The sequence below is a fragment of the Raphanus sativus genome, chromosome 7 (genome assembly GCF_000801105.2).
Source record: "Raphanus sativus cultivar WK10039 chromosome 7, ASM80110v3, whole genome shotgun sequence".
In the NCBI taxonomy this organism is placed as follows: Eukaryota; Viridiplantae; Streptophyta; class Magnoliopsida; order Brassicales; family Brassicaceae; genus Raphanus; species Raphanus sativus.
The window spans coordinates 8714047-8724609 of NC_079517.1; the positions used below are offsets into that span (position 1 = coordinate 8714047).

Consider the following 10563-nt stretch of genomic DNA (forward strand, 5'->3'; position numbering starts at 1 on the left):
TATTAATGCTATTTTATATTTATTAATAACACATGAACCGTGCTATATTAAACTATATAGTAGTGGATATACGTTGCTATAAATAATTCATTTGTAGCTATATTTCTTTGCTATGATTCATGTTATACTAACTTATTCTTGGTGTCATTATTTTATATTTAGTAGCACTGATATTAAGCTGTGTATATCCGAGTTGTAGTTTATTTATATAAAAATATTAATTAAATTATTAATTAGTATATTTTAATCCAAATTAAAATTAAAATTAAAATTGATTTTTTATATAATTGATAATTGGTTTTAAAATATTAAATATATTATTTAAAAACTTGTTTACAAATGCTGGTTTAATAATTAAACCCGGTTTCAGACAAATCCGGTTTAGAAATCTAAATCTAAACCGTTCACCAAAAAAAATCTAAACATAATTAACCCTAACTAAACCTAATTAACTTCTTCAGTCCCCGCCGCTGCTCGCATCTCCACTCACGACCATGCTGCTCGCAACGCCACCGCACGACCACCACCGGCTTGCACCACCGCTGCACCACGCTTGACCGGAGACGAGTCTGCCGTGCCTCACACCAATGCCTCTCTTTCCCTGCTCCTTAATAAATCTGTATACAAACAAAAATCAATTAATCATAAGTTTATTAGAAGATGACGAGAAGAAGAGAGCAGATATGTGAAGTGAGTTGACCTGTGGTGGTGGAGAGGAGGTGAAGCCAACGCAGTGCTTTGACAAGTGACGAGTCTGCCGCGCCTCCACCGTCGCTTTGATGCCTCATCCGCCTTTCTAAAGAAGATGGTTGGAGATGTGTCGTGTGTGAGATAGAGAGATTAGGAGAGTGAGACAGATAGATGTCTGTGAGATGAAAAACTAAAAGAGGTCTGTCAAATTAAAAGAGATTGTAGAAGAAGATGAAGAGATCTGAAAAAAAGAGATCTGTGAAAATAAGAAGGAGATAGAGGCGAGAGAGAGAGAGAGAATAAAGAAAAGAAAAGGAAATAAAAAATAAAACAATCTCATCCGCTGATTTATTTGTATTACGGCTCAGAGGGTGATCCGTGTGATGAGAGCGGATTGGCCAGTAATTTTCTTTCTTATTATATTAGTTACCCATTTTTTCCTTTTTATTTTTATCTTTTGGTGTTCTACTTTCAATATTTTGATGACTTTTAGTTTATAATTTTAAAAATTGATGTTTGAATAAAATTGAGATTTTATAACCAATATTCTACACTTAAATTTCAAAAATCTATTAATTAATATTATAATTGTTCAGGTATTTGGTTGGAGTATGATATATATAGGGTTTAGGGTTTGATTAAAAAGACTAGATTGTATTTCTTGGGTTATTATTTGGTGGCTTAATTTTATTTTGTAAATGTATAATTTTAAATTTATTAGTTCGGAGTAGTATATTTTTCTTATAGAAATACAATTTATGTTTTGACAAAAAAAAGGAATATAATTTATGTAAAATTAAGTTTAGTGTATTATGATATATGTTAGTATGAGGTATTTGGTTTATGGTTTAGGGTTAAGATTTAGAATGAAGTATATGATTAAGTATTGGATAAACTTGGATTTAAATTTAAAATTAATATTATAAATTTGAAAATCTTATATTCATGATTTTATATGTCGGTTTAAGTTTAGGGTTAAGCGTATTAGGATTAAGATGCAGATTTAAGATTTAATTTTTAATATTTAGATTTTCAATTTGATATAATATTTTTTTGAAATAATGAATTTTTTAGTTTAAGTTTAATACTGAAATTATATTATGAAAATATTGAAGTCTAAAGCATATGTTTAGGGTTTAAAAAAATGTTTAGGGTTTAAAAAAATGTTTAGGGTTTTTTTGAATAAAAAAATACAAATAAACAAAAAGTATTTTAACAAATCTGAATGTGTTAATATTTTAACAAACCGGTTCCAATATTAATTTACAAAATTATATTTGGTTTTAACATTTTGTTTACTTCTTCATTTCACACTTGCCTTGAACAAAAGTTCAACACTTTTAACCTTGGTTTGATCCAATTCCATGAACTGAGCTCAAAATTATATTCAGTAAATTTATAAAACATATGTTTTTACATAAAATCTTTTTTCAAGTCTTACACAAATCACTTAAATATTAAATCACCAACCCTTTGTCTTCTCGTCTCAAGCCATGCTTCTTGTGATAAGGCATCAGTGGCGAGACCACCACCATCAAGCTTCTTCAGCCTCCTCCACCTTGTTTAACTAAGAACACAAAAACAAAACCAGAATCAGAACACTAAGAGAGAGAGAGAGAGAGTGCGAAACAAAATAAATAGAAATGATTCAATAAATCAAACATCTACTTGCATATGCAGCTTCATAAGTTAATAAGAAATAGATTTCAAGATCTTCAGATGAACTACCTCAATTTCTTCTCCAACATGAGGCTTTAACAGGTAAGTCAGAGACTTTAGCTCTCATATCATCACACATTTTAGTCAAAACTGTGATCTCAGACTTCACTACCCTGAAATCAAAACCAATCGAAGTGGAGAAAAAACATATTCAAATCAGAAACCAGATCTACTGAACAACATTAAAAGATTAGAGAAGGAGATTCTTTGAAATTTGAAACCTAGTAGAGAACAAAGGAGAGGTAAAGACAGAGCTAGAACTGGGTCGGTTTCATCTCGGCGGAGCTAAATCGCGTCGTCGTTGTAACCGCCGTCGTCCTCTTTCTCTGTCTTCTCCGTCTCCACTACCGAGGAAGAGAAGCTTTGCCGTGGGTTCGCTTCTGTCAAAACGCCGTCAGATTCAGAACAGAGAGAGAGAGTGATGGAGAGATAGAAATCTGACCTCGCGAATGGTGGAGAGTCGTCAGGATTCTTCCTCGATCCGACCCAACTGAAATTAGATCCGTTCACAACTCCGGTCATTCTCCTCTTGTCAATCTCGTTGTTATGTGGCTGAGGAGAAGAAGAGAAAGACATTAGAAGATTTGCCTTAAACAAAGATGTGACTTTCGAAACAAAAACTTAGATCTAGGAAAAGTTCAGAATCAGAAAAAAAAAAAAACAGTGGTAGATAGAACTCACTGACTCACTTGTCGCAGAAAATTAAAGAGGAAACTAGAATGGAAAAAGAGAATCACGGTTGTGTTTTAGGTTTCGAGAGTGAGTTCACTCGATGACTCTTTTTTTTTCAAGTCTCTTTAGTGACACTGATTTTTTTTAAACCTTAAGTAATGAAAGATATCCTAACGAGGGAATAGTTGGCCCTTGTGAATTTTTTGTCAAAGTATGGAGGTATTAATGTATTTCTATTCCGTTCAACTAAATTTACACAATGACATCAATAAAGTGCTATCAATATCAATCCGAAATTTTTTTTTATCTATCATAGCAGTTTGGAAAATTGTGCTATCATATTCTGCTATCAATACTACTTTTTCTTGTAGTGACGGTTCTATCAAATATAAATGTCACAAACATAATTTAAGTGGTTTACATTTTAGAAACAGCACACACTAAATGCAAAGTCACTAGTTCACACGCAAGCACAGAACAGTGGAAACACTAATCAAGTTCCAGTCTCTCCATCCAACAGGCTCCAAAGGTGATCAACGTCAAACTCGGAGGTTACGGCCTTTTTTGTTGCTGTAGCTTCTGGATAGAGAGCAGCTGGATCTTGGCTCTCATCTAGCAAACTCTCCCACCACATATTCTGACCATCCATTAAATTACAAACAAGCTCAGATTTATCGTCATCTTTGTTACATGTAGCAATATTTTCACAAACATTTTTGGTGTTGTTGAATCGAAGGCATAGAGGAACAACGTCAGGTTTTGGCATGCCAATGATATGGCTGCAGCCGTTGTTAACGGTGAAGGATCGAGGTCGAGGTTTGAAAACGTCGATTTTTTGGGCTAGTGTAATAGAAGAGCAAGGAATGTTTCTCTTCTCTTTTTTCATCTGGGTCTTACAACCTGGTTCATGTTTCTTACTCAAATGGGTGTTCCAGTAATTTTTTACATCATTGGCAGTCCGACCGGGTAATCTACCAGCAATTAAAGACCACCTAAGCATGCATTTGAAAGATTAGGGATATATATATATATATGACGACGTAGCAATGGATCATTACATATGAAATAAAGTATTTTTATACAAAAAGAAAATCAAATGATTAGGCCGAAAGAGGATACGAAATAAAGTTGAATTTATATCTTGAATGTAAACCTGTTTCCCAAAAGTTTATGAAGGCGAAGAAGAAGATCAACTTCATCAGAGTTAAGTTTCCCTCTCTTGATACTTGGCTTCAAATAGTTCAACCATCTTAGTCTACAACTCTTCCTGCACCGATTGAGCTCTACAAAACCAATAATTGACATAAGTATTATTAAAAAGATGAAAAAGGACTGCTTCCGTGTCTCCTAAATTTTAGTCATGAAGAATTTAAGTACACCAATAGAAATAATGTATTCAACATAAACACACGGGTTCGTGCAAGAAAATTTCACTGAGTTCAATTTAATAAACGACAATCCAACACAGAGAGTCGGCAAACTTAAATATGAACAGCATAAATGTTTTTTTTTCATAAACAAAAAGAAAAAATGATTGTGCACCCGGGTGTTAATTAATTTCTATATAGTAGACAGAGAGAAAGAGAATATACGTGGTATATGTGTGTGTGTGCAAAATGATAAAAAGTAACATACCAGCTCTTAAAGGAACTTGGTGCCATTTCCCTTCTCCATACTTATCAATGCATTGCCTCAAGAGACTATCTTCTTCAGCAGTCCATGCACCTTTTCTCAACCCTTTGGACGAACCCTCCATGGACCAACGATAAAATATTAGAAGTATCTAACCAATTTTTTTTTAAGTATACGTAAAGGCAGGCTTGAGGAAAAGGGTTTCTACTGTGGTTTTACAATTCCTTCGAGGACTTTATTTATACACGTGACGGGCAAATGAGGGTAGTGACGTGCATGTCTAACATCCACATTTCATGTTTTATTCGTGTCTAATTTGCTAATTTTAGTTATTTATGCTCTGCTACTGATTTAGACTAAATACAGAAAAGGTTAATAGCACTTAGTCTTTTCTTTGGACGTCATAGCATACATATCACTTAGTCTTTTCTTTTCACGTCATAGCATACATATCACTTAGTCTCTTCATATTTTTCAGTACTCCTAAAGAACAAACATGTCGATGGAAAATAGTTTATTCGTATGACTAAGAGAGGGAACAGTTCAACAGCTACATGCACCAGAGTTAGAACATGATTAGGAGAAAGGGTGGATGGTATGAGCACACAATTTGCAAATAGTGTAATGTTTTTTTCTGTCAACTAATTTGTGTACACAAAACCAGCTACAACTATTATGAGTACACAAATCACTATTTCGCAAATTGTTCTTTGATATCAAAACTATGCCGTATTTTAGTGTGTCATGTTGTTGAGTATGTACTTTTGGCAGAGAGTTCAAAAAACATATTACTTGAACCTCATTTGTTATTTAAAACAATAAGATGATTAAGTTCATCATAACCATTAGAGATTTTCATATTTAACGTAAGCCATTTGTTAGTATACAAATTTCTGCTCAGTAAAATAAGCCCGTTATTAAAAGAAGAGGAATGAAAGCGAAAGTGAAATAAAAAGCAAATGTGAAATGAAGAAGCGAGCCCAAACCAGATTGGACTAGATGACAAGTTAAAGCAGTAAGGATTGGAAAGCAAATTCAACTATAGAGTGATTCTGTTTTGAAACTTGTAAGTATCTCTTGATATGTGCATGTATTTTTTTTTTTTGGGGTAAAATATGTGCATGTATTTACCACCGAAGTAGCCTCCATTATTGTTTCTTACTGGTTTCAGTTTCACAATAGATGATGATCTTGGTTGATACCTTAGGCCATCATTAACGCAAGGTCCTTAGTGGGGTTTTAAGCTTAATAACCCATTTAAATAAATCAAAACAAAATATAAATGATATTACGATCCTTAACTAAGGTTTTTTGTAACTGATCCTCAGACAAAAGAAGAGCATACGTGTCAGTATGATAGGCAACTTTCAAATATATTTTGTTTTCTCTTTTGTTTTCTTGTTCTTTGGCGACAATGGAATTTGTGGAGGATGGGAATTGTCTCCGTCTAGGAAGTGCGTTTAATTTGGGATACGGAGGAGCACACGATCGTGGACGGAGGCGGTCGACGATCCCAGCCAGATTAAATGTGCCTTGATTGATGCTTCCGCCGGCGCTATCTCCGGTGGTGTTTCCCGCACCGTTACTTCTCCGCTTGATGTCATTAAGATTAGATTCCAGGTATTGTTATTCTTCTTTCATTGCCATTGATAAAGCTTAGCTTCTTTTTTTTTAAATCCCTAAACAAGATACTTACATTGGAGGAAATTTATTAGAAATTGCTTAGGAAAATTGCTTAACATTTTTTTATTGATAAAAAAATGATTAAGCATCTCATATTAAATGCTATGGTTAATGATGCTCTTACTTCCTGTATTATAGGTAATCTCTGAAGTCTTACACCGAATAAACTCTGTTTTACTGTAGTTTTACACCCCCATTGTAACCAAGTCCAACCCTTCTAACAGAGAGAATCTGTTCCAGATCCTTGGTTCCACTATTCAGCATGTGAATCTGCTTTCTGGTTTCAGATTTCTTTGGAGAGTTCTTCCTTGAGTTTCTCATTCATTGTTTGAAGTAAGGCTTTCTCCTTTACGACATTCAGCTTCCCTTTTCCAGTGTAAACCCAACTATCATACATTTTCTGAAACTCAACCTCAATATCAGTGTCTTCATTGTTGCCGATTCCAGATGATCCTTTATCAGTTTGATACCTGATTTCCTCTGTTTCAGATGAGAAAAAAAAATCAGTTTCTCCATCTCATTTTTTTGCTATCTACTTGATTTCATCTCATTCTCTATAACAATGAGGATATAACATAAACTGCAGAATACGAATGAGGATATAACATAAAAAGTCAATATATTTTATATTGAAAATTGAAAACTCTAGCTGATTCGAAACAAAGAAATTTCTCTAAAATTCATGTATTAAAAAACTTTCTAGCAAACTTCCTGTAATATAAAAATCGATCTAGTAAGCAACATCCTCATGCTCAAGACCTGGGACATCTATCCACTCAAGCTGAAGCTCGACCTCTCCACACTCAACGTTCTGGAGCCTAAGGAACATATTCTGGACAATCTTTCCTTTGTTCCACACAATCTTGCTCTCTTCTGATAGACAGTTCTGCCTGCTTGCCTGTATCTTCATTATTACGGTTCCTTCGGGGAGTCCTCCGAACTGGTTTTTCATCCTGATGACTTCAAGGAATGGGTCAATGTGAAAAACCGCATCTCCCATCTTATCATCCCTTGATAACCAGTCCCTATCGTAAACCATCTGTATCATCATCACAAGAAAAAGTACCCACTATGTTGTTATTTTATGTTCTGTTTCAAACTTAGAGCAAGTTGTTGTAATGTATGACCACCCATTTACGATTTTGATAGGAAGAGTTGGATCAGAAATAGAGAGTGTCAAGTCCTCGTTCCAGTCTGGATTCAAATTCTTTTTCACCACACGAGTTCGTAATTTCTGTGTCGAGAGAAGAAAAACATTACACCATATATTCAGGTGTAAATTTGTACATGTAAAATAAAATTAATTTTGTTCAAAAAAAAGTAAAATAAAATTAATCATTTGTGAAAGGTCAGAAACAAAAACTACAATTTTGAATGATAGAATCAAATCCTAGGAATTTCTTATTAGTAAAGCTCAGCTACAATTGACATGTAGAATAATTAAAACTCGTGTTCTGTCTCCTTATAACAAAAAAGTTGATAATATTCACTTTTTGAACTGAAATTCTCTCATCAGATACACCATAAAATCTGAGCAGCATGACTAGATTGATGACCCAAAATCCATATCAGAAACGGGACAACCTTGAATACATACGACGAACCCACTATGAAAAACTGAATTACAAACTCGAAATTCATGAAAGGTTAGGACTTAGGAGTCTGGGATAATACCTGTTGACCCATACGAACAATGACGTAAGGATCGCTACTTTTAGAATCTCTAATGGCGAGATTAACACCTCTAATCACATGAAGCCTTAGAAGCCCTAACAGATTCTCCATTTTGTTTTTGTTTTTGTCTATCTCTCTGTTCTTCAGAGTAAGAAGCTTTGGTATTTCCTCAAATGCAGACTTGATTTAGATTAAAAAGAAATTGGTGTGACCGAAAATTTTGTAATGGACTGAAACCGTAACCTCTGAAGTGACTTCTTGTTTTTTTTAAGCACCTCAAATTCAGTCAAAACCAAAGAACAGGTCTCCTGTTCTATTTTCTCTTTTTAATTATATTTCTTTTCTAAACTGATTTATTTCCTTAAGAGGCTAGAATGTGTAATTAAAAAAATATTAGTTTACATATTTAGCTTTATATATAGATATGCCAAAAACGATAACATTCCATATTTCCTTCATATGCCTTCTGGCTTTTTGAAGCTTTTACTATGACGCGGTTTCTACGCGTTTAAGCACTTCAGATGGGGTTTAATTATGATATTGGATCATTGAATGAGTGCTTAAACCCAGAAAAAGAGCTGTTACATACTCGTATTAGTAGAAAAACGAAAATCTATAAATAAACCATAAATGGAAAACCAATTAATTATATAAATAAATATGTAAACAATAACAGCAATCATGAAAAAAAAATTTAGTGAAAAAACACTTAACTTTTCAAACTAAGTTTGAATCGGAAAGAAATCCCTAGTTAGGTCAAATACTGTTCAACTCATAAACTGTTGATGTTATTTATTCTCCTTTTACAATTTTGTGACAAAAGGTGATAATCCTTAACAATTTGTAACACTTATATTTCTTTTTTTGTAACTTAAAAAAGTAAATAATTAACTGGAGGATTTTCTTCTTATTCAAACTTACTTGAAACTATTATTAATAAAAATGTTATTTTGACAACTCACTTTTATAAAGTCGGTTTTAAAAAGAGATAAAAGGTTAACTTTTCTCTAAATATGATTTTTATCAACTAATAATAATACTGGTTTAGCTCATGAAGAGCCGAGCTCACCATAAGCTGATGAGACCCAATATCGCCTTATTTATTTGTATTGGCTATGGAGAGGTTAACTCAACTTCTTCAGTCTAGATATGCTTCAGAATCTATTGGCTACCATCCTAAGACCTCAGATTTTAATATCACCACCTGATGTTCGCTGATGACATTATGATCTTTTTTGATGAGTACAACAATTCACTTCATGGTATAACAAAGTGCTTTGACGACTTTGCTTCCTGGTCGGGTCTGAGTATGAATAGAAACAAAAACAGAATTTTACTATGTAGGACTGGACCTTAGTGAAATCGATGTGCTTATTGCATACGGTTTCCCTACAGGTATACTCCCTGTCAGATATCTTGGACTCCCGTTGATGAGTCGTAAGCTACATATCTCTGAGTATGAACCCCTTATCACCAGGATTACCTCTCGTTTCCAGTCATGGACAGTGAAAGCTTTATCGTTTGCGGGTATATTGCAATTGATTGCTTCAGTCATATATGGAACTTTAAACTTTTAGATGTCCACTTTCATACTTCCAAAAAATTATCTCAAGAAAATTGAGTCTATGTGCTCTTGGTTCCTATCGTCTGGAAACACAAATATCACTGGTAAAGTGAAATTCCAACTGGTTGACTTCTTCCTCCTCCAAGATCAGACCAGGCTCTTGACCTACAGTTCTTCTTAACCGCCATTCCGTGCCCGAAATTTTCTGATGTCCTGGACTCCTATGTTTGGAACACTTCAGCGCGGGAAAAGCAGAGGTTCAATGCCCACAACACTTGGGAAGACATGAGACCTTCGCTCCCACCACAATCTGCAGTTGACATAGTTTGGTTCAAAGGAGCTATTCCTAGAAATAGCTTCTCTATGTGGGTTGCCAACATGGACAGATTACCAACGAGGGCTCGCTTGGTTTCTTGGGGACTTCAAATCAACTCTTCCTGCTGCTTATGCTCTACTCATGAGGAATCATCATGAGGAATCAAGAGACCATCTATTCCTCTCTTGGGATTACAACTCAGAAGTTTGGCGTATTTCTATTGAAACACTCAACCCGCCTCGTACCATGTTCTGCTCTTGGTCTGAACTCATGTCATGGATCAGAAGCTCATCTACTTCTACGACAGCTCTGTTAAAGAAGCTTGCGGCCAAGTGTACGATCTATCATCTTTGGAAACAGAGGAATACCATGTTGCATAACCAGCTTACTCAGGCTCCATCAGTGATCTACGGACTTATTGACAGAGAAATGAGAAATACAATCACTGCTAGGAGGAATCCGAAAGCAATTCCAAAACTGCATGGCCAAGTGGATGCGCACTGATTACTTTTAGTTCATCTTCATTTTGTTATAACCTTGTTTTTATTTTATTTTTGCCAAGGAGTAACATAAATTAGGTATACTTGTCTGTAAATCTTTGTAAATCTGAAAT

General features: G+C 34.5%; 2 protein-coding genes and 1 long non-coding RNA gene across 4 annotated transcripts; all 3 read right to left on the bottom strand.

Moving 5' to 3' along the window:
• Window positions 1-294: 294 nt before the first annotated feature.
• On the bottom strand, window positions 295-3297 carry LOC108839116 (uncharacterized). Of its 2 annotated transcripts, none has more exons than XR_008936956.1 (6): window positions 3099-3297; window positions 2852-2961; window positions 2631-2789; window positions 2419-2522; window positions 701-2257; window positions 295-617 (listed from the first exon to the last, which is right to left on the bottom strand). It is a non-coding gene; the product is annotated as an uncharacterized LOC108839116 (long non-coding RNA). The 2 variants fall into 2 exon arrangements; XR_008936955.1 differs by having other exon boundaries at window positions 3091-3296.
• Window positions 3298-3474: 177 nt separating this feature from the next.
• Window positions 3475-4937, bottom strand: LOC108814812 (transcription factor MYB114). The gene is made up of 3 exons (XM_018587444.2): window positions 4717-4937; window positions 4235-4364; window positions 3475-4073 (listed from the first exon to the last, which is right to left on the bottom strand). The coding sequence occupies exons 1-3, from the start codon at window positions 4835-4837 to the stop codon at window positions 3575-3577; spliced, it is 750 nt and encodes a 249-aa protein (XP_018442946.1). The 5' UTR covers window positions 4838-4937; the 3' UTR covers window positions 3475-3574.
• A 1739-nt stretch (window positions 4938-6676) lies between these two features.
• Window positions 6677-8267, bottom strand: LOC108817507 (protein C2-DOMAIN ABA-RELATED 2-like). Its single transcript, XM_018590225.2, has 4 exons — window positions 8071-8267; window positions 7535-7630; window positions 7156-7435; window positions 6677-6876 (listed from the first exon to the last, which is right to left on the bottom strand). The coding sequence occupies exons 1-4, from the start codon at window positions 8179-8181 to the stop codon at window positions 6680-6682; spliced, it is 684 nt and encodes a 227-aa protein (XP_018445727.1). The 5' UTR covers window positions 8182-8267; the 3' UTR covers window positions 6677-6679.
• Between the last annotated feature and the right edge of the window lie 2296 nt (window positions 8268-10563).

Coding starts and splice junctions, on each gene's coding strand:
- LOC108814812 (XM_018587444.2), bottom strand. CDS start 4,837: ATGGAGGGTTCGTCCAAAGGGTTGAGAAAAGGTGCATGGACTGCTGAA. Junction 4,365..4,716: donor CCAAGTTCCTTTAAGAGCTG/GTATGTTACTTT, acceptor TTGGTTTTGTAG/AGCTCAATCGGTGCAGGAAG. Junction 4,074..4,234: donor CATAAACTTTTGGGAAACAG/GTTTACATTCAA, acceptor ATGCATGCTTAG/GTGGTCTTTAATTGCTGGTA.
- LOC108817507 (XM_018590225.2), bottom strand. CDS start 8,181: ATGGAGAATCTGTTAGGGCTTCTAAGGCTTCATGTGATTAGAGGTGTT. Junction 7,631..8,070: donor TTGTTCGTATGGGTCAACAG/GTATTATCCCAG, acceptor CTCTCGACACAG/AAATTACGAACTCGTGTGGT. Junction 7,436..7,534: donor CAACTCTTCCTATCAAAATC/GTAAATGGGTGG, acceptor ATGATGATACAG/ATGGTTTACGATAGGGACTG.